Source organism: Chionomys nivalis, chromosome 2 (assembly GCF_950005125.1).
Source record: "Chionomys nivalis chromosome 2, mChiNiv1.1, whole genome shotgun sequence".
NCBI classification, from domain to species: Eukaryota; Metazoa; Chordata; class Mammalia; order Rodentia; family Cricetidae; genus Chionomys; species Chionomys nivalis.
Window position 1 is genome coordinate 42598689 of NC_080087.1, and position 25224 is coordinate 42623912.

The following is a 25224-nucleotide window of genomic DNA, read 5'->3' on the forward strand; positions in this document are numbered from 1 at the left end:
GGTGCCTTTAGAGGTCTGAAGACTATATCATTTCAATAGTCAATGAATATATGTTAAAATTGTAACAGTGCTCCTCACATATTAAATAAAGAAATCACAGTGAAAACAGCAAGAGTTTTACATTTTTATACTATGTTAGAACAGTGTATATATTTTATTCATGTCTGTAACAATATATTTCTTTTTGATAACAGTTTATGGATTGTCTAAATTATAGTATTATGATTTGGATTGAATCAGGAAAACATTGTTTAATACAAGGAAATGAAGTGACTTCAAAATCTTAGAGATATTTGTCTCTGAGAAATATTCTATTTGGCTGTAGAATTCTCTCATGGATGATAAAAAAGCATATTTCATGAGCAGTGTTATAACTTATACCTCAAGTTAATTCTGCTAAAAAGCATCAAATACTTCTTTGTGATGATAAAGCATAGAGATAAGACTGAGACTCCCTTTAATTCACCTTCACCCACTATATAAAAGACAAGAGCTGGAAAGACTTGGCCTAACTTTGAAGGAGATTCATTAATACAGGGTTGATGACTCAGCAAATCAGATGGCAAATTACCTTTGAGAGATCCCCCGCCTCCAAATAGAAGCAGATAACAAACACATTCCATGTCACCCAGAGGACTAGCCAGACAGCATACTGTAAAAAAGCAAAGAAAAAAGAGTAGAATGAATGTACAATTAGCTGAGGCAGAGGGCAAATAGGTCTTGAACTTCTGAAATTCAAATCAAAAGATTAGTTAAAAATACCAGATATTGAATTGTTTCCATCTAAGAAACAGGCATATCTATCTATCTATCTATCTATCTATCTATCTATCTATCTATCTATCTATCTATCTATCTATCTATCTCTATCTTGATTTCTTATAACATTTTAAGGTCTCAGAATTCAAAAAATACCGAAGGATTCCCAGGCAGTGGTGGCACATGCCTTTAATCCCAGCACTTGGGAGGCAGAGGCAGGCAGATCTCTGTAAATTTAATGCCAGCCTGGTCTAAGAGCAAGTTCCAGGACAGGCTCCAAAGCTACAGAGAAGCCCTGTCTCAAAACACAAAATAAAACAGAAAATAAGTGGAGCATCATTTCAGGTTTTTTTGAAGCAGAAGAAATAACTGCTTCCCCATTCCTAAAGAGATTTTAGTTTAAGTTTGCAGACATGGAAAGAACTGAACGCTCCAGTAGACCCTCTAAATGTGTAAACAGAAAACAGTTTTGGTTAGTAAACATGCCTTTATAGTGCATATGCAAACTTTCTTCAAGTTATTAAGGCTATCTCCAGCACAATGGTACTCACGTCCATGGCCCATATATTATGTATTTTTTAGTGTTTCACTTCTTTGTTCATCTTTCCATGCTATCCTCTCACAAACCCCATGATATAACAGTAACCATTCAGCAATCATCCCCATCTTCATTCTGTTGTCTGCTTAGTGTTTATTCTGCAGCAGCAACAAATTTTCTTACCAAGTCACAGTTCTGACCAGTCAAACAAATTAAACACCTTGAATCGCTATCCTAGAAAGCACCACAGATAACAAAGACCAAGATTAATTACCCACAGATTTATGTCAAATGAAGGAGATGATTTTTAAGAAGATGAATATCACATAAGAATCATAAGATTGGGCTGGAGAGATGGCTCAGAGGTTAAGAGCGTTGCCTGCTCTTCCAAAGGTCCTGAGTTCAATTCCCAGCAACCACATGGTGGCTCACAACCATCTGTAATGGGGTCTGGTGCCCTCTTCTGGCCTGCAGGCATACACACAGACAGAATATTGTATACATAATAAATAAATAAATATTTTTTAAAAAAGAATCATAAGATTATGTGTAATGCAAATACAAAGAAGATGGAAATAGTATATTTCCAGAACATGAAACCTTAAAAGAAAAAAAGAGGTGATGCTTTCTCTATAAGAAATGAATGAGACTGACTTTCAGACTCAACTAAGTTAAAATCAGGGGATTTACTGGAAGGGTGATATCAACAAGGAAATGGCAGATGTGGGTATACTTTATCAGTTGAAACCATAGAGTATTATGTTACCTCCTGCTAAATAAACCTACGACTTCCATCTCTTTGATAATTGGTTCCATATTTTTATAATATTATTCATGAACTCGAAGAAATTTTAACCATACTGTCTTTTAAGTCACTTATTTGAGTTCATCCCAGTAGAAATACTGGATCCCAAACACATTGTCGACTTTCTGTTCCCTAAACTTGAAGTACATTTTTCTTCCTGGGGTCCTTTACCATATAATTCCTTCATCATTGATTTTTTTCATTTCTCTACACTTTAGTCTTCACATCCATCAATATTTTATTTTATTTCAAAGGTCACCTAAAATAACACTTGCTGACAGACATGCAGTTATATCTGAATGAGCTTTTCATCGTGTTTTAGCTGCTGTTGCTGTCTTAATTTCAATCCTCTACCATCTTTACTTACTTATATATAACTGTCTGATGTACAGACAATAGTATCTTTAGTATATAGTATCTTTAGGATACTATATGTTCATCTGCCTAAACTATTAATACCTTGGGTAAAATAAACATTCAGAAGATATTATTTTTAATTCAGTGAGTGAATGAGAAGAAATTAAGATAAAATATTATTTTTAATTTCAGAATGCAGACATTACTCATAGACATCATTTTTGCAGGCATACTGTCATCATCATCTTATTTGAGGAGTGAAAAATTGTTTAACACTAAACAATGGTTCCACAGCATTTTAAGGATGCTTGGTTGTTCCAAGTACTGTACAGGGGTGTTGTTCTGTTCAACGTAGAGTGAAGAAGGCCAAATGTTCTGAGAACAAGGATATTTGAGACGCTGCCTAGAGTGCAGACTGAGAACTCATGAAATGAGAATGCATGAGGAGATTCACAAACTGAGTAACTGTAGCAAAAGAGGATCTTGTTTTGTAGAATAGCGATACTATAAAACTTTTGAGTTTGATCAACTTGTGTATTTAGTTTGCTTAGTTTATTTAAACTAAAATGGGGAGGTTGTTATTGAGTACTTGGGGGTAAACTTGAGTAAAAGTAAATATCTTTTTAGATATTTAGTGTATAAATACTCCACAGATTGCCTTTCAGTCTAGGTGCTTCCTGCTCTCTGCAGGAACATTTTCACTGTATATGACACATTCTAGTTTTGCTTTGAGTTCCTGTAATTTAGTGATGTATTTCCTGAAAAAAAAAAATCTTGCCTATTTTAATGTCCTGTGGCGGCGCAAATGAATGTAGACAGATTATATAGATATATACAGCTTTAATAAGGAAATAAACTTACAGGACCACAGGTTCCCGCGGTGTACCGGAAAAGCGGAGCAAAAGAAAAAGGGCTGCTGGGCTCACGCCCGGCAGATTTATCCGTAAACATTAGCCCGAGGCGAACACGCCCCCAATGGGTGGGGCTATGTCCCTACAATGTCCTGAAACATTCCACCTACGGTGGTTTCTAAGTGTCTTGGGTCTTGCATTTATTTGATGGATAGATTTGGATTTAGTTTCAGAAATACAATAAACTTCTGGGTACTTATTGATAACATAAAGAATAAAAATACGTACCTGTGGTTTTCAATCATTTAATTATTTTTTTTAAAAAAGGGAATTAAAGAGAAAAGGATAGGAAAATGTATTTATGTTTTCCTTTGATCACATTAACAGTTTTGCCTTTTTAAAATGATGGATGGAAAGCTGAAGAGATCCTACTTAACTGAACAATCAGTTAGAAGGATGGCCAACTATTTGGGATGAGTGAGTGAAATGCTTTTCATCATATAACTCAAACACCCTTGCAAATTTGCCATTGGCAAGCATGAAAGAATATTAACGCTAGATTAGGGATGAAGCTAAGAAGTAGAACTTTGTATTTGGGAGCACTGAGATAAATCTTCAAAACCTAAAACGTAAACAGATAAATAAAAGGAACGAATGTCAGTGCAGTGGTTTCCTTTTGAAAATTTCATTTTCATTTTATTTGTATGATTTGCCTGCTGGGTCTATGTAGCTCTCAAGTGTATGATGTCAGAAGAGAGCATCAGATTCTTTGGAACTGTAGGTACAGATGGTTGTGAATTACCATACAGGCACTAGAAATCAAACCTGAATCCTCTGAAAGAGCAGTTAATGCTTTTAACTGCTAATCCATTTCTCCAGCCTGATGGTGTGGCTTTTTATGTTACATACATGAACTTACATATAAATTTATCAATTAGTGGAAATATTACCTATGTCTCCACAGGTACTTGGGATACTGGTTTATCCAATAATATAATGAATATATAAGTAACATTATTTTTCTAATAGAGACTAATATAGTCTTTATAGTCTTTCTCAATTTATACCTTAGTGCTTACACATATGTTACATATTAATTGCCACTTGTATTCTGTTTGGTTAAAACTGGAGCTCAAAAGTTTTGGTTTATAACCAAAATTTAATAATATTATGGAAGGATGGCTATGATCAGATGTCCCCTAAAAATATATCACATAGAAATTAAGAACATTGTACATGTTATCTGCATCTGTCAATTAGGAACTCTACAGAACTATTCCAACTGTATGATATTATTGAGATTCAGGCTCTGTAACTGGTTATTAATAATTGGTAACTCATAGGGCTTCTGTGAGACTAGGTGATGGATGCTTCAAAGTTCTTATTCCTTGTGTATTTAATATCTGTTGCCATTTTATTATAATACTTATGTTAGTACATCACACTTAGTCAAAATAAAACAGGAGTAATACCAAAGTTTTATCAACTCAGACTCCATGAAACACACTTCACTAATGTGTCTGACACATCATTCTACACAGCTGATTTTGCAACCCAAAGTTATTAACCTTAAGGTAATATGATTACCCTTAACTTGAACTTTTTTTTCATCTTTTGCCCTTTTACTTAAATTCAAAAATTGATATTTAGATAGGATTTTCGAAGGAAGCATTTACATTTTTATGTAAAAACAGTAATTTTTACCTTTTAGTTACCATGTCACACACTTATCACATTCTATATCTTATTCTATCTTTATTTTGTAGTATTTAAGATTATGCATGTCCATATTACCCAAAGTAACACAGAAGTACTTATTCATTTTCCATCTTTGTATTTCTTTGAGTTACTTTTACTTCTTTGTATATTTTACCACAAGTCTGGTGGTCCCAGAAAACACTAGATATTACAGGCCTCCAAATGAGAGTTATTGTTTTTAGTGCTCAGGACCCTTCAACAAATGGGGAAAACACTAAGAAGGAGTCATAGTGATCCTTTTAATTTTCTTTTTATGCAAAATTGGGTATTTACTAACTTATTCTATTTATCTTGATGCATTAATTATATCTCATTTAACTAACTTTTATATCCTTACTACTTTCTCCATTTTTTAATTTTCTTTTTGTAATCATACTTCTTTTTCAATAGCTAATGGTGGTATTTTTCTGGACCAAACATGTTCCAATTGAATATTGACAGTTGCTTGAGTATTGATGAAGATATTTGCATTTCTTTATAAATTGTCTGGCAGTGATCTTTGCCAACACGCTCTATTGTTATGCATGTCCTTCAACTTGTTCATGTAATAGAAATTATAAGGATCTGTACTAACTTCTTTCTGCTTGCTACAGTGTTTAGATTGACAATAGCTGACCATTGCTGAGCTTGTATGTAATTGGAAATGCCATTCTGCCTCGAGAACTACCCTAATGAGATGACAAAGAATTGTACTGGCTAGGTATCACCTAACTTGTAGTTTTCTTCAGTAAAACGAATCTTGCCTCGATCTCATTTTTTCCCATAAGAAGGCTTATATTTTACTTTTCAGATAAAAGCTTAAAAGCTTTGATCTATTATCTGTGATAAGAGACAAATTCCACTTTTTGATGAAATTCACTTTTCAAGAACCTATGCCTGAAGCAAACAATAAGCCATTTGAGAAACGAATGCAATGCAAGTCTTACCAAAATGCTGAGAACTGTTAGCTACAATGAACTAATGAATCATCATGATTTTCCTGTTGTCTTATGGCTCAAATAACAAAATTAAATTACCTAAATGAAGCAAAACATAGTTAAGGCTCTTACTCATCAAGCAACTATATTAGGTAACTCAGATATATTTGTGGTGTGTGTGCGTACGTGTATGTGCGTGTGTACATGTGTGCATATGCACATGCACGTATAGGGACACACGTGCCAGGACAAAGTGTGAAGTTCAGGTGGGAGCTTTTTCTCCACTTCCACTGTGACATTCTGTGTCATCAGGTTTTCTGACAACCTTCTTTACTACCTGAGTCAACTAACAGGCCTGATATACAACTGCATAATATGTAGGAATGGAAATTAGGTTTGCAAGGCTAAAATACTAATATATGTTTTATTTGGAAAAAAATATCGATCACGTCTCAATGATACTGACACTACCTTGCCGCTCCTCTCATTTACAGTTATAAACAATTAGATTTAACCTCTAGGCTTTTAAGGTATCACTTCTATTCAGCAAGACAAAGCATGTAATTTTAACATAGTTTGTCAGCTTTATATGCCCAGATATGTGTGATTACAATTTTTATTAAGATAAATGAACTTTATAAATTATCTGAAACTATAAAATAGAGCATTGCTTTCCCAAAACAATCCCTTCTTTTGAAAAACTAAGGGAGAACAAATGTACTTAAGACAGACACATTTTCTCATATTTCCTACTAAAATTTCTATAAAATTAGCTTCAGGAAAATAGACTATTTTATGATGTTAAAATAAAAAGACAAGAATAATTTGAAATAGAGATTTAAGTTTATAGTTTGTCTTCCATGTTAATTTCATGTTTAATTTTCTTAAATATAACCTAATGTGGAAAAATTTTTAAACAGTATTTTTTTATTATTAGGAGATGCAAGTGGAAGATAAAGGTAATTGCTTGCTATGTGATATCATAAGTGATTTATTTGCAAAAGAATTGGTCATGAATCAGTTCACATTCAACAGCTACCATCTGGATTTTGCAGATGTGTCAGGGAAACACTACAGGACATGACCAAATTTGTCTGTTGACTTCCTCTTGCAATATTATCAATTATTGATATGCAATCCACGAAGTCTGCAGAAATGTTTTCTGGTTTGAATATTTTCCCTAGGCTACACAAGTACTATCAGCAACTAACATCACTGAGACCATAATGCTAATATAAATGTAATAATACGTCAACTATGAGGAACTTCCTTCAAATAATTCTTTAATGCAAAATATGAGGAGGTTAGAATCATCAACAACTAGGTGTCTATAATATAAGGGAAGACATTTGAAAGACAGATTGAAAGATATCTTCCAAAAAGAAACATTTCTCTTTTTTTTTTTTTTTTTTTTTTTTTTTTTTTTTTTTTTTTTTTTTTTTTTTTGGTTTTTTCGAGACAGGGTTTCTCTGTGGTTTTGGAGCCTGTCCTGGAACTAGCTCTTGTAGACCAGGCTGGTGAAACATTTCTCTTAAAATGTTTCGGATCCACTGATGTTTTCTCAATGCTCACCATGTTTTAGATTAGGTTTCTCATCTCTGAGAGCTACATAACCTGACCTGGTCATCGCTTCTTTACCTGTTGTTATAAGGAGCAAAAGTAGACAAAATAATCCATTTATTCTGCAGTTATTGCTTATTTAATGCCAATGGAAGTCTGCATTACAATGAAAATCTGCAAATCCTGTTACAACTAATTTCTGCTGTAGTAGCTCTCTTATAAGAAACTGTTATTAAAAAAAAAAAAAAACACTATCATTATATAATTTAATGCTCCCAGGGATGAAGTCTCAGTTAAGACCATCATCCAAAGTCTCTTAGAAATTTAATGTTCTTTTTGCCCTGCTCTGCTATAGGCTCAAAGCAGTTCTTTGTTAACCAATGGTATTAGCATACAGAGGGGAATCCCACATCAGTGTTATCTCCTCTTTCTCCCATCTCTGCATAGTGCTGAAGTCCTGCCCAGTCTACACTAAATAGAAATCTTGCTCTTTGTTCTATTCTTTATGGATTTCACTTGGTGAGGAAGAATTATTTAATAGTCTACGATATACATGAAAGTTCAATCCTGTACAGAGTTATTAGGTTAAATTCTCATCTATTTAAACTTCTAATGTTTTTATTCTATTTGTAACAGTTCTGAGAAAACTAGGTTTTTCTTAAATATGTTAGTTTAGTTTGATATCAAAATCCTTTTGGCAATCATACTTGAAAATGTTTAGCTCAATCAACAATCTATAAATTTTCAAACATTCAGTGGGCATTATTTTAATAAATGTAAAAATGTGATTTTTTTCACAACTATAAATCAAAATAATATTCCAGATGTATTTTGTTTGTCTTGAAGTAAAAAGTGCAAGTAATTTTCTTTGATTGAAAAAATAAGAATATTCATTCAGCAAAAAAACAGATGTATATGAATATTTTCTTGTGCTTTAGCTCACTCAATATTTTTCATGACAAGAAACTTATTTCCCTGTAATTTCTGAAGCTGGAAATGTTCTACTGAAAAGTCTTTGTCCATTTACAATACTTTTGTTATATGAAGACAGTCTGATTATTGTGTACACATGAATTTAAGATCTGAAAAATTAATAAAACATAACTTGGTAAAACATACCAAATTATATTAAAACCATAGAAGCTAAATTTTATGTGATGATAAAATTATATAGTGAATTTATTGAGTGCTTATATAGGAGGGTATTGGGTTGTCGTTTTGCAATACAACAATGAGTGAAGAGAAAAAATATCTTTAATTTGCTAAAACTACAATTTCATTGTTTCATATTATCACTATTTGTGATTTGAAGTGGCAGCACCAACAATCTACTGTTCCTTGCCAGTCAGAAAATAATTTAACTCCCATATATTTTTCTTATGTTTTTTTATATCTTTTTTTAAAGATTCTAATAACCGACTTCCTTCTGTTCAAGATTTTTGGATTGCCCCAAAACCACTTATGATAATGAATTTGCTGAACTCTTCTCATTCAGAATTTGATGAGCAGTCCAAATATGTTATAAATCATCTAGAAAGTTAGCTGTCATGAATTTGAAGGTTGTCTGTGTGTGTTCACATGTGTGTAGGAAGGTGCACACCTGTATAGAGGTTTGCTTCTTCTACCATTCTTTACTTTATAGGAGCATCTCCCACTGAACCTGGACCACACAACTACCTGGCCAGCAAGTGCCTGAATTTCATCATTGTTTTCTCCCCCTGCTTCACTCAACGTTTGGATTTAGCAAACCTATATACCTACCCTTTAACATGAAAACACTTTATCCACTGAGAGATTTCATCAGACCCTGAAGATTTTATACAATACATCTCATAATGCTTTTATTTTTTTCATTCTTTCTCACCCTCCCATTAAAGGTTATGTAATAGGCTTTCTAGATCTATGCATATATAAGTTCCCTAAACATGAAGAATTGTTAGTTTATATAGGAAAACTGGAGAGAAAATTACTTTATTTTCAGACATGAGTAAGAATTAGAGGTAGGCTGATGTCCTTTAGTGTTCGGAATATCCAATAACATCATATGTGTCTTTGTAAGAGGCAGATAAATGGATATTTTATACAGATAAGGAAAAGGGATCATGGGAGGGGAAAATAAGACGTTGGACAATGCTGGGTTAAGTACTGACAGGTCTTCCTAAACACCATGGAATTTTGCAACTGCCAAACCCCCTAAAATTCAAAGATTGGTAGGATGCTAGAAACTCTTGGTAAATGGAATTCCAGTTTTACCTTTTACACCAATATCAGACTTTAGGAATCTAGGAGAATTTGTATGTGGCGTGTGTATGTGTGTGTGTTAGACAAACAAGTTTGTAACAATTTGTGGTGGGAACATGTAACAAACGCACAGGAAACCAGCACGTCCACAAGTGCAACACTGGAATATATAATAACTAAACACATGTGACTATGGGTAATTTGGTTATTGAGAAGTCCTCCTTTTTAGCCATTTTACTGCTACTCCCTCTGAATCAGTCCATTGCTAACGTCACAGTGAAAAACAGACAGAAATGCAATTGTGTGAAGAGGTTTCATATCCATAGAAACAAAGGAAGATAACAAACTACAGAAAATATATGCAGTGCTACTTATTATATTATTAGGGACTTCTAGGGAATTTGAAAAGTTAGGAAGCAATGCAAATGACTGATTAGAAGAGACTAGACATATAGGAGGCAGAACAACTGTCCACTAAAGAATCTGCGGCGTATTTCCAAAGTGAAATGCTTGGTTACAAAATATTACTTACTAGTCAAATTTTTATAGAATCAACGATATCATTTAATTAAATATCATTTAATCATTAATAACATGTTAAGATTATTTTTTGAAAAACAATTTGTATTTATCGAGTAGTAGTGTTAAATTTATCAGCTATCATTTTTGTTTTAAAAATTGGGATAGTGCTTAAATACAAATTTTATACAACAGTTGGAAATTCAGTATTTTTGTAAAATATTTAGTATTCTCATTTTTTAACAGTTATAGATTATAAGTAATAACTGTTGTCATATGTGGTCCATGAATGTATGGAAGCATCACAGTTAGGCATAAGCTCTTTATGGTCAGTTGAAGCACTTTGATAACACTCTAATTCTAGCTGATTTTAATCGGGTAGCATCCATATGTCAGTCTTGAGTTGTGTTTCATGAAAGAATTCAAGATGAACTTGACTAATGATACTATCTGTAAGACAATCTTATGTCTTATGATGGTGAACTATAGGGCTCTGTCCAATACAGGTTGGTCTTGATTCATTCAACATTCTCTCATGTCTGCAAACTATTAGCTGGAAAAATACATGTATAACATGCAATTTTCTTATTAGGAACATGGGCTTATGTATCAAATTACATTCATTATGTTTTGTTTTAATTGTGCTTAACATGCTCTGAAGGGTAACTAGTTCCCCACAAGTACATAACGACTACATAGCTATCTTAAAAGTCTCAGACTGCCACCATTCATGTAGTGATTTGTTTGGAGGTTGTGACTCAAAAGAACAAATAGAAGGGACAATGTTCAACTGGGTAAATACCTGGAACATGAAAATAAATTTCTTCATGGGCTAGAGCATGACTCAGTGTTTAAGAGTGAATACTGTAATAAAGGAGCTAAGTTGGATACCGTATTTATGGCTCACAATTATCCATAACTACAGCTCTGAGGGATCCAATCTCTGGCCTCTGAGGGCACCTGTACATGTGTGCACATACACACAAAGTTAAAAAGTAAAATAAAATATATAAGAATATACATGTCTGCTTTAGAATTTTAAATGAGGTGTTCATGCAATTTTTTGAGTAAAATATTCATTAAAAGAGTGAAATTCTAAGCTTACAAAAACTTATTGATATGATAATTAAAAGTCTGCTGATATGAATTGAAAATACACTGTATATCATCTACCTCATTAGCATTTTTAGTTTACCCAACAGCATTTTTTGTGACCTTATATCACAAAACTTTGACTCTGACCAACTAGAGTTGAATTTGTTTTACTAAGATTAATACAACCAACTCGAGTTGAATTTATTTTACTAAGATTAGTAAAAAATAAAATGTTAAAACACCTTATTTTTTAGGAATGCGTTGGGATACATAGAACTTAGTATTGAACTGTGTTTTATAACCTTCATTTTCTTCCTTTAAGCTGGTGGTTGAATGGTATCAATGCTCTAAACATACAATTTTTGGATGTTCTTTCACATCTTCATGCATAATATACCTATAATATATATGCAGATACTAAGAAAATGGATAGTTAAAGTTAGTTCCTTCTGCAAAAATTTATCATCTAGGGTAGAAATTATCTCTAGATTCAGTCAGTAGTCATAATTAACTTTACTGTGCCACAAATTGGCCCTAAATCCAATCAATGACTAAAATATTTTGGTTGTCATGTTGTTTCTACAAAATATACAATCCATCATTGAACCAAAAAGATGATAGCCTAAAGAGTTTTGGTATCTATACAACTACAAGGACATCCTAAGAGAATAAAGAAAGGACTTTCTGCCATGGAACATAAGCACACCTTAGAATTTGCTTGTTTTTCTTTAATATATGAAAGTGAATAATGAGTATATTTATCATGCAGTTTATAATTTTGTTTTTTTAGAGATACACAAAACCCCTTGCTTCAATAATGCTATACATATTCAGCCAAATAAACAAGTAATATATTAGTAACACCAACAAAATATGAGATTTTAGGTCACCAATTTAGAAAAGACATGAGAAATAGACAAAAAGTCATGAAGATACAACTTAAGAAGGATCAACTTTGTCAAAGTGCATGTAGTGTAAACTGTCTCTACAGACATGTCAAGCAACCGTGTGCTGAGTCACAGAAAACTGAGACATATGTATGAAGACTATCGCACAGGAACAAAAGAAATCTGAAGGATGGAAGGGGTAATCAGAGAACACTTCGAGATTCAAAAAAAGAAAGCCAGCAACAGTTTCAAAATGCATGTCATTACCTTTACAAAGATCTGGTAGATGTATGGTTGTAAATATTGATTGAATAGCATAATGTACTTCTGCACCCCCACATTTGGTATTAGAAGCATCACTTGTCTCCTTTGGACAAAGGCTTTAGTGCCTTTAATTGTCATGTTACTTATCACCCTTCAGAAATTTAAAGCCACTCTACTAGTCCACTAAATCGTCTTCTAAAATATGTATGTTACCTTAATTGAGGGATGTGGTCAGTCAATCAATATGAACTTCAAAATGTTTAATTGCTATCTATTGTTTTAATATGAAAATACATATAAAGGTATATATATAATTTATAAAATATAGCTGATGTTATTTTAATTAAAGAAACTTCATTGCTCTTTGATCATTTGTGTAATACTTGATTATAAGAGTAGGTAAATAATAAAATCCTCTCAAACATTATTTTGTTACAATAGAATTTTCAACTTACTTTTACATAGAATCATTTTTAAGAATTACATTTTTATCTGTCTACCCAAAAGGCAACATAGACATTTCTCATATTTTCTGCAGTTTCTGTTTTTTGAATACCTGATTTGGTTGGATGTTGTCAGGACTGAAGCTTTATCATGGTGTCACTGATAGCTGATTGATTCTGTGTGCTACACTGTTATTTGAGGCTTAACAATCCCGCGGTGCCAAGAAGTACAAAGAAATGAAAGTTCTAAATGAGAAGCCCCTGTGTTACATTTACAGACTAATTCAGTGTTGGAGAGGAAATATTAAAGTTACAAGTCCGTTAAGAAATTTGTACACTTAAATGTGTATGAGATAAGACAACAATGATGGTAAGTCTTCCCAGAAGAGAGAAAAAAAAAAAAAAAAACACCAAACCAAAACCAGACTGGCCTCAGACATAGAGATCTTCCTCCTCTGCCTCCTGAGTGCTGGTTTTAAAGTCCTGAATCACTGCCCATCCAACTTTTTTATATCTTAAATTGATAGGTAAAAATGTATTGTGTGTCTCATCCTGTACAAAGATGCTTCAAAGTTTGTATGCATTATAGAATAATAAGCCCGATAATGAACTTGAACAAATTTGCTCACATAGCTACCATTTTGATAGTGATCGTATTTACTATCGCTTCCCAGGGTTTTCAAGAATATAATGTGTCATCATTTCATACAGTACATCTGCTGAAATTACTCCTTCCTTTTAACTGGTATTATTTATTTTCTTAACCAACAGTACCCCATGCTTACTCCTGAGTTAGCATATCAATATCTGGTAAGCTTACTAGGTTATTTCAGCACAAAACATTTCTCTATAAAACCTCAAGGTAGTGTAATACAGGTCTTTTCAATAGTGGTAAAATATTTGGTCTGCTTCTACATAAATATCTTAGATACCATATACTGCTATGATTTTGAGTGTCATCTTCTAAGGCTTGCTTATTCCCTTACTTCATTTGTAATAACCCCCTTCCTGGTTTTTTTCCTGCTGTTTTGAATAAAAGGATTCTTTTTCATTTTATAGTTGAATATTCCCCACCTCTCTCTGTACCTGTGTGATCATATTCTTTCACTTCATTCATTCATAAATAGTGATCAGTTACACACCATGGTTAAAGTAAGCAGTTCTGTGGTAAATACAAAAACGTCAATAACTGTTTGATAAACTGATTTCATTCGGGAAGCTAAAAAACTGATAATAATTATGTCAGATTTATATTCATGTTATTTAAAAATTTTTAATGAACTACATGTTTTCCACAATGGATGAATAGAAGGTTCTTAAGATTTTTGTTTCATGGTTCATCTCTCCACAGTCAAACAATGACTAAAAGTTCAGTTGAGAAAAATAACTTCCAGAAATATATGTCACAGACATTTTAAATTGTGTGCCACATGAATAGTGTCTTAAATTTCACACCAACCTCACTCTCATAGTTGAGATATGAGTAAAGTTTTTGTGTAGTGTAAGTTTATATAATGCTTGCTTGTTAGTTATTTTGTGACTGCCTTTGTTTTCAGAAGACTGCCACTACTGGAAGGCTTCTTATTTGCTCTAATGAACATCATCAAAATAACCCTGCTAATTTTCACTTTCCTATAATAATAGTTCAATTTACTGGAATCCCTATTGTCCATATTTTATTGTACTTGATTTATAGATATGTGTGTAAATGTGCTATTGTTTTTAATACACATAATTACATATTTTTAATATACACAACACACTATATATATATATATATATATATATATATATATATTATGTTGTATGTACTACATACCGCAATATATATATCCCAAGTTGGTCTGAAATTCACAGTCTTCCTGCCTAAGCCACTTAAGTGGTGATACTTGAAGTCTGTGACATCATGCATGTCTACTGAGCACAATTTAGAACTTTACTTGAATGTAGGTATATGGATGCTCTGTTATTATCTGTAACTTCAGTAACGCATTAGATGACATTAAACTTATTCCCAAAAGATAGACATTTACAAAATTTCATTTGCTTCATCAATGGCATGAGTATTTTCCTGCATATTTTCTTTAAGTGGCTTATAACTCCAAACTTCTAAACTGAGTTTGAGGTGTACATACATTTATTTTATATTAAAAATATTGATGATAGTATATTATTTTATGAATAATAATATTATAGATAATAACATATTAATAATTTATAATCTAGTAATTTCCATTATTAAGATTATTTGAACTGTTTTTTAATAGAAAGATCTATTGATAATATAGGTGTCCTGAACTTAAATATAAACTACACAATGAATACATACTGACAATATGGTAAAATATCAGTACTTTGACCTTGCTAATTTTTAAACTAATATTTTTGGATGAATGCAAAGGAGTATTTTTTTCAGATAAGTATACTTTTTCTCATATAACAAGCCTTAGCTAAAGTGCCCATGGCTTGTCCAACAGTGGTGATGTTGATAAACGGAGTGATTCACTTCTATGTCAGCCACTTAGACAGTCAATCATTTTTATTGGAGATAATGACTGTAGAGAGACATGAACCAGAAGTTCGAGCACTGGGGACCTCTTGACGCATCATTCTAGGAAAGGTCCATATAAAACGAAATATTTACAATTTCTTAAGGAATGTATTTTATAAAAAGCCATCAGGCCCTTAATGACCATCGGATGACATATCAGGATGACAGGATCCATTTGATCAAATGTGTTTTTAGAAAATGAATCCTTAAAATATGCTAAAATAATAAAAAAGTGGTAATCTATTTCTATATATAGTATGAAAATAGCCTTAATGTTTTCTAATACCTATCAAAGAATGAAAATAAGGCCATGGGAATAATCTGCAAGCATCTGTAATGGATAACTAGGTTTTGATATATACACTAGTTACTTTCAGTCGTCAGGGTTCTTTGTTTTATTTTGTTTGTTTCTGTTTTCCGAGAGAGAGAGAGAGAGAGAGAGAGAGAGAGAGAGAGAGAGAGAGTATTCAGGTATTTATAAAAGTAACTGTAGGGCTAAATTTGCTAACTCACATGTTGAGCAATTCAAGGATAAAAAGTCTAATAACCATCCTTTTCTTAAATTTTATTTTCCAAGTAAAGGATAACTTTGGATTTAGTCCAAATTGTCATAAGAAATTATATTTTATAATTTGACCTAGACATAGTTATTATACATTCATTCTAATTACTAAATAATTTGCATGTTTATCCCATATGCTTAGAGTAATTTACGAATGGTGCTATAATCCTTATTGATTACTTACGTGGGATGTTCCTTATTTCTGCTCCTTGCCTATAGACCATAATTTCAGCTCATTACATACAAATTTATTACCTCAAAATCTTAAAAGTTAGGTATATAAGTATTGGAAAAATTATTTCAACAAATTTAAAATGATATGTCTTGCATATGCCACATCGATACTGTCATCTTTATACATAAATGGTTTTTCTTTATAATACAGCCCAATCACAAACAAAAAAAAACCCAAAATTTGAATAATTCATCTTTATAGACACATAACTATTTGAGAGATAAGGACCTCTTTACAGGCTTTTAGCACTCAGACTTTAGAGAGTACTTTAGTTGAATGCCTAGGTGACCTTTCAGGATACCAATATTTTTTCCTCCCATTGCCAGAAATATTTCACATTGGCAATCCATAGCCAAGTTATTTCTCCACAATTATCCTTGGCCACAGTAAACTATCTTGCCCTGGTTATGTATTACTCCAAGGAATATCTTCTCATGACTGGTTTTTGTTGAGGTACAGTTTTCTTAGGCTCACTCACAATCCTGGAAAGAGCAGCCTGGACTCAGCTCTGTGTGCAGTCCATGGAGGCTTGTGTTTCTACTGGCTTGTAGTTTATCTTCTCCTGCATGATCTTGCTTCCCCAGTCCTTTACAGATGTCATTCCTGGGAACATACTAATAAATTGCCTGCACACAAATCTCTATCTTAATGTCTGTTTCCAGAGGAATAGAACTTATAACCACAGAAATTAGGAGTTGTCTTTGAAAATGGACACTAAAGGGAGACTTTGGATGTAGATCACCAGGCGGCTGGCAATAAAGATCTTGTCACTTGAAATCAATGGTGTAATGATAGTTTGGGGAACGCTATAGCATTGAAACTCGACATTTTTACTGGTGGTGAACTGAGATGACTCATTTAGACATAACTAATGGCAAAGCTGTCAACCAAAGAGCAATAGTGAACTCCTAATAGAGAGCCTGTCTGAGAAAACTAATAGCCAGTGAGTAACAAATGACATATTAGTCCCCTGTACTAAGAAGTAGAAATGACTCATCTGGAACAAACTGAATCATTCTGACTGGATCGCTGTTTATTCTATGTGTTGGGAAAGACACTCATAGAAATGTATAGAACATTTAGTCTATAGCACAAGAACTTGATAAACCCATCAGATTTTTTGAAGACACCTCAAACAGTTAAATTGGAGGGAGTACATGCAAAGTGTCTACCTCTGATAGATGGGAAATGCCCTGTGCTGTATGTATTTCTAGTGGGTAGAATACTTAGATCCACAATGGGACAGCAGAGAAGATTCATGCTATCATTGCAAACCTAGAAAATTTTGCTTCTATTTCTAAGCCAGTTTCTGAAGCTCTAGAAGTCCCAGGTTCCTGCTGAGGATACTTCCCCTAGATTGTAAAGCAAAAGTTATATTAAGTTTACTACATGACTGTTGCAAATCATGTTAGACTCTGACCAAGACACAAGCAGAGAAGAAAAGTAGCCCGTCCTGGCAAGAATAATAGACCCCAGATCATCACTGAATCCAGGGCAGAATATAATTGAAAGCAGCATGAAACATGGGTGTCTCCTTTTCAAAGGATATATGAATATATACATGCATCAATGTATTCATACCATTTATGCATCTATATATCCCAGTGTAACTCTGGCTTCTAAAAAGTAATGTAGTATTCTAAAATACTACATTCATGAGGTTTAATTCTGCTTTCCTCAGCTGGGTCTCTCCTTCCATTTCTATTGTTGTATGTTTATCTTGTTCTTTGTCCTTCTATACCCACCAGCAAAGTCCTATCATGCCCCACACTAATTTGAATGATAATATATTGAATTTTATAAATATCTATTATTTTATAGTTTTGAATATTTCTAGTGTTTTGTTTTTCAAATGATTAATAAGAAAACTCCAAAATCATTCAATAAATTACTACATATCTCATTTTTATTCTAAACATATTTCCCTTATGAGTACAAAGCAGCCAAAATAATATCAAGTTTTGGTGAGTGCATCTGAATACATAGGTTTTATTATTCTACAAATCTTTAATTTATTTCTGTCACATTATAACTCTGAGTTTAACTTGGAGTGAGTCTATTGACATTTACAAATAATAAATACCATTTATTCCTGGCTGAAAATGTACTAAATACTACTTTAATAATTTTACAAGATTGCTTCATTTAATCTTCAAATAACTCTGTTAAATAAGTAGCATTATTATTCATATTACAAAATGAATAAATATACATAAGACCGTGGTGTTTGCTATCACCTCTCTATTTAAAATTATACTAGCTGTCTTAGTGAGAAAAGGGAATAGGAAAAAGTAATGCCTTTAGAAGAAACTAAATTTGGTTGCTCATAGATGGTATGATTATTTAAGTGAGGGATGGCAAATGGATGAATGGAATTAATTTGGTGTTCAATAAGGAACAATATGCAAAGCAAATAAAGGTGTTATCCATATAAATAGCAAAAATTAGAAAGCATTTTTAAAAGAAATGATTTCTGAAATTTCTATCTTACACTTGATAGGCAGTTGAGTATCTTAAATCTTTGAAAGCCAGTTTAGAATCCAAACAAGAAGAAAATATATCTAGTTGATGTACCGGAAGCTGAACACTAGGAAACAAAAGGTATAAAATAGGAATATGGGTAGATGAAGTCCAACTACTACGAAATCTGAACAGTGAAAGTGAAAGACACTAACTTCTGATGAGTTTCTTGAGACACACACTCATTACGTCACAAATGATCATTCTTAGAAGAGAAGGACTTCTTTAGGATCACAAATTATAGACTCAGTGGCCCCTATCCATGGCTAGAAACCAATTATGAGTGAGTACATCCCATGTTCTTCTTTTTGGGTCTGGGTTACCTCACTCAGGATCGTATTTTCTATTTCCATCCATTTGCATGCAAAATTCGAGAAGTCATTGTTTTTTTACCGCAGAGTAGTACTCTAATGTGTATATATTCTACACTTTCTTCATCCATTCTTCCATTGAAGGGCATCTAGGTTGCTTCCAGGTTCTGGCTATTACAAATAATGCTGCTATGAACATAGTTGGACAAATGCTTTTGTCATATGATAGGGCATCTCTTGGGTATATTCCCAAGAGTGCTATTGCTGGGTCCAGGGGTAGGTTGATCCCAATTTTTCTGAGAAACCGCCACACTGATTTCCAAAGTGGTTGCACAAGTTTGCAGTCCCAGCAGCAATGGATGAGGGTACCCCTTTCTCCACAACCTCTCCAGCAAAGGCTATCCTTGGTGTTTTTGATTTTAGCCATTCTGACAGGTGTAAGATGATATCTCAAAGTTGTTTTGATTTGCATTTCTCTGATCGCTAAGGAGGTTGAGCATGACCTTAAGTGTCTTTTGGCCATTTTAACTTCTTCTGTTGAGAATTCTCTGTTCAGTTCAGTGCCCCATTTTTTAATTGGGTTAATTATCCTTTTAAAGTCTAGTTTCTTGAGTTCTTTATATATTTTGGAGATCAGACCTTTGTCTGTTGCGGGGTTGGTGAAGATCTTCTCCCAGTCAGTAGGCTGCCTTTTTGTCTTAATGACAGTGTCCTTTGCTTTACAGAGGCTTCTCAGTTTCAGGAGGTCCCATTTATTCAATGTTGCCCTTAATGTCTGTGCTGCTGGGGTTATACATAGGAAGCGATCTCCTGTGCCCATATGTTGTAGGGTACTTCCCATTTTCTCTTCTATCAGGTTCAGTGTGTTCAGATTGATAGTGAGGTCTAAACAAGAGGGTAAACCCAAGGAAAAACATATAGATATCCTCCCAGCTATGGGAAATAGACATGACTGATGGGCAAAAAATTGGAATCTTGGGGGTGGGGTGGGATGGGGATGAAGGGTGATGGGGAGAGAAAAGTGTGAAGGAAAAGATGAGGGGAACTGGGGGAATCGGGGTGATTGGGGATAAAGGAAGGTTGGATAGGGGAGCAGGGAAACTCATACCTTAGTTAAGGGAGCCACCTAAGGGTTGGCAAGAGACTTGAACTTGGAATGGCTACCAGATGCCCAGGGCAATGTCCCCAGTTAGTTCATTGGGGCACCTGAGGATAGGGAACCTGAAATGAACCTATCCTATAATCATACTGATGAATGTCTTGCATATCGCCATAGAACCTTCATCTAGCGATGGATGGAGATAGAGCCAGAGACCCACACTGGAGCACCGGACTGAGCTCCCAAGGTTATAATGAGGAGCAGAAGGAGAGAGAACATGAACAAGGAAGTCAGGACCATGAGGGGTGCACCCAACCACTGAGACAGTGGGGCCGATCTATTGGGAGCTCACCAAGGCCAGCTGGACTGCTACTGAAAAAACATGGGATAAAACCGGACTCTCTGAATGTGGCGGACAATGAGAGCTGACGAGAGGCCAAGGAGAATGGCACAGGAACTTTCATCTGGCGATAGATCGAGAGAGAGACAGAGACCCAATTTGGAGCAACGGTCTGAGCTCTTAAGGTCCAAATGAGGAGCAGAAAGAGGGAGAACATGAGCAAGGAAATCAGGACCACGAGGCGTGCACCCACCCACTGTGACAGTGGAACTGATCTATTGGGAGCTCTCCAAGGCCAGCTGGACTGGGACTGAATAAGCATGGGTTGAAACTGGACTCTCTGAACATGGCGGACAATGAAGGCTGATGAGAAGCCAAGGACAATGGCACTAGGTTTCGATCCTAATACATGAACTGGCTTTGTGGGAGCTTAGCCTGTTTGGATGCTCACCTTCCTGGGCCTGGATGGAAGTGGGAGGACCTTGGTCCTCTTGTAGGGCAGGGAATTTGGACTGCTCTTCAGTATCGAGAGGGAGGGGGAATGGACTGGGGGGAGGAGAAGAGGAGTGGGGATGGGGGAGGGGAGAGGGGGGAGGGGGCAATATGTGGGAGGAGGGGAGGGAAATGGGAAACGGGGAGCAGTTGGAAATTTTAATTAAAAAAGAATAAAAAAAATTAAAAATAAAAAAATAAAAAGAAGAGAAGGACTTTATCTAGATCAGATTGCTTGGCCTCAGTCTCTGGAAGAAGATAACAATGGGATGGGGATAAAGTGTTAAAATTGGAGGAAAGGAGAGGGACAAAGAGAGAATGGGAGATATGACTGTGGTTACCTGTGCCTTTCTGGTAAGATTGCCCAATTCAGCGGATAAAAATTAACTCCATATAGAACTAAAGTTATTTCTTTTATAAGAAAATCAACTTATACTAGGCAATTTAATTTAATCACTAATTATATTTAATCTGTTATCTTTTTTTCCTCCAGTAGAACAGAACTTTGCAGAAGCATAGAATTTGATTCTGAGGGAACAAGGTTCAATTCAACCACAGCAAGCAGAGCAAGAATGTAAAATTAAAATGAAGTTAATATTAAAGAGGCTTTGCAATGTGTTTTCTCTGTTTTTGAGAAATCACATATTAGAGACTATAAAGTTAGAAAAGAAATATTATGCCATCATGAAAATATGGGAAGCCATAAAACCAACAGAGAACTCAGCATAAAGGGGGAAAAGAAAGGAGAAGCTTTGTAAACTACCATATCCCAATGATGAAAAAGTCAGAGAGCCTTATAAGCTAAATAAACAGAGAAATTCAACCAAAAGTCACTACTCACTAATAAAGACTTGAAGTAAATAGTCTATATTATACAATTAGAATTAGAATTAGATCCATACTGTTTGAGTGACATTGTAAACATTGGAAATAAAAGACTTAGTGATATTCTGAATTTGGGGAGTCCAGCTTATCAACAAGGAAAACTATTCAATGTAAAGGAAACTGATATATAGTCATACATCTATGAAGTAACAAAAATGGCCCAGCAAGAAGGCTTAGTAAATAAATGAATTCTTTGTTAAGCTTGACAACTTGGGATCACTGGGATCCATACAGTGGAAGGAGAAAATCAAATTCTGCATGTTGTCCTCTGGCCTCTCCGTTTGTGCCATGGGACACATTCTTATATGCATAACAAATGATCCCATGTCTATTCTCCCTTCTCGACCTCTTCCCCATTCATCTGTGATGTCTATTCTATTTTCTCTTCACAGTGAGATTCACTTGTTCCCCTTTGAGCTTTCCTTGTTACTTAGCTTCTCTGGGTCTGTAGATTATAGCATGATTAACCTTTCTTTATTTTATGGCTAATATTCACCGATAAATGAGTATATATCACGTTTCAGAAAACCCACAGAATCAACTAACTGGGCTCATAAGGACTCACAGAAACTGCATTGCCAACCAGAGATCTTTCATGGGACTGACCTAGACTCTCTACACATGTTACAGTTGTATAGTTTGGTCTTTTGGAATTCCTAACAAGAGTATAAGGAGCTGTCTCTGACTTTGTTTCCTGCTTTTAAGATGACTTTCTCTTACTGGGTTACCTAATTCATGCTTAATAGGAGAGGGGGTGCCTACTACTACTGTAACTTGATATGCCATGGGTGGCTGATACACATGGGAGGCCTACCATTTTCTGAAGGGAGGAGGAGTAGATCGGGGTGGAGAGAGAAGAGGCAGTGGGGAAAAACAGCATGCATTGCCACCTGGCACGAGAGCATCGTTTGTGTCTGAACTGCACTTGGGCCCATGCCTGGGTTCATGGCCCTGCCACAGACTACACCTGGGCTGATGGCCCAGGCTCCTGTCATCATTATGGAAGGAACACGGATGTCTAGGATCTGGGCCCACACCTGAGGCCATGTGGTGGTTGAAGGCCTCACTGCCATTGGGTCCATGCTGTCTCTTTTGGTGGGGGGCAGAGTTTGAGAGAGCTGTCTCTGAATATACATGAGCAGAGCAGAATAGTGAGGTAACGCCACAGTCTGGCATGTGTTGGCACAGGAGAGGGAGAGATACTCCGCTTGGTCATCATCCTTCACCACCTACTACAGGCCAGAAAATCTGGCCCTGGGTCATGAGGTCCTGCTCCTCACCAACTAACTGCAGCACGTGGGAGAGTGGGCTCTGCATATAATCTGGGCAGCTGACCATATTATGGCAGCACAGAAGAGGAGGCACAGGTGACCCAGGGCAGATCTGGCCCCACCTTTCATTGGTCATGCGGTGGAGTGGGCAAGGGAGGGATGACCTCCACACTCCCTCTACCCTTGCCACCTGTGGCAGGTTGGTGAGCTGGCCCTCAGGGATGAGAGCGGGAGAATTGGCACTGTCCCCCACTGGCAGCAGCACTGGGGAGAGCAGGCCCTGTGTCTACCCTGGGCAGCACAATAGAGATGACCTTGTTGGCAGGGGCACAGGTGAACTGGTCCAGAGGGAATGAAAGCAGGAAGACAGTCCCTGCCCCCTCATCTGCCCTGTGGAGGCAAGGTGAGAAGAATGATGCCCTCCATCCCCTAACACCTTACCACTTGTGGCAGGTGGGAGAGCTGGCCCAGGGCCAAGAGAGTAGGCGAACTGACCCAGGCCCTCGCCAGCACATGGGAAAGCAGGCATGGCACCTTGTCTGGGCAGCATACTAGATGTGACCCTGTTGGTGTGGCTGCAGGTGACCTGGACTTGTAGGCATGAGAATAGAAGAGCTTCCCACACCTCCTTCCTGGTATGCTGTGGGATGGCATAGGTAGGAGAATTATGCCCTCCCCCCAGTCCTTATCACGTGTGACAGCTAGAAGAGGGGACCTCATGGGCATAAGAGCGGAAGAGCTGGTCCTGCACCTTACCTAGTGCAGCAATCCAGAGAGTAGTCCTGCACCAGGCCTGGGCCAAACATTAGAGTTGGCCCTGGAGTTGTGAGCACAGGGGAGCTGGACCCGAGCTGTGAGAGTAGGAGACCTGGCCCTGCTCCTTGCTTTCTGAAACACTGGGGGAGCTAAGCAGGGTAGTGCTGGAGAGCTTGCCTAGGTGGTAACAATGAAAAAAAGCTGGCAGGCTGACCAGCCTAGCTACCACCCAGGCCCAGAACTAGGAGCATGAGATAGCCTACTCCAACTTTCACGTCATCTATGAACTGCTGGAGCCAGACCTGTAAATTCAAAGCTACAGGATCGCCATGACACAAGACAACAAGATATCCAAGAGGAGTCCCAGTGATGACAAAGTATCAGGGGTATACCAGAAATCATAGGCCTTGAAACAGAGCACAGATTCATTGCAATGAATACTTACAAGTAAAGATGTATGGACTAAAAGGTACATTGTGACTCACTGGGTCACACTACAGCTTCTGTGCCAAAATTTTTTCTTACTTGATTTTTTTGTTTTACTTCTAAATTTTGTTTTTTTGGGGGGAGGGGGATGAAAGGGCAAAGGGCTGAAGAGAGGGGATGGGAAGATAACAGATTGAGATGCTTAATATGAAATCCACAAAGAATTAATAAAAAGTTAAAATGAAACAAAACAAAATAGAATTACCATGGTCTAGCTATCCCACTTCTAGATACACTGTCAAAGAAATAAAGTCAGTACATCAAACAGCTAGTTACTTTACATGTTTGTTACAACACAATGCACAATGGTTAAGACATGCAAGCAACCTAGATGTCACAATGTCATCAACAAATAGTCTGGTGTGCATGTGTGATAGAGTGTTACATAGTCATTAAAGAATGATACCAGAGTAATTGTTCAACATCTATGTGTCCCTGGATAAATTCCCCAGCATGTCTGCTTATCTATCTATCTATCTATCTATCTATCTATCTATCTATCTATCTATCTATCATCTATCTATCTATCTATCTATCTATCTATCTATCATCTATCTATCTATCAATCTATCATCTATCTATACATTTAAAGAAAAAAATGATGAAATTGGAAGACACAATGATAATCAAAATAAGTCAAGCCCTGACAGAAACTGCATGTTCTGTTTCATACATGGAGGGTAAAATTATTTATATTGATGTATGATAGTGATTGCTAAAGA

At 35.6% G+C, this 25224-nt stretch overlaps 1 protein-coding gene across 4 annotated transcripts in view; it reads right to left on the reverse strand.

Moving 5' to 3' along the window:
• Nkain2 (sodium/potassium transporting ATPase interacting 2) overlaps positions 1 to 25224 on the reverse strand; it is a 1052194-nt gene that overhangs the window by 533153 nt on the left and 493817 nt on the right. For all 4 annotated transcript variants that reach the window (XM_057761725.1, XM_057761729.1, XM_057761726.1 and 1 more), the window contains exon 3: positions 572 to 652. In XM_057761725.1, coding sequence (XP_057617708.1) covers positions 572 to 652 — 81 coding nt within the window. The remainder of the gene's footprint in view (positions 1 to 571; positions 653 to 25224) is intronic.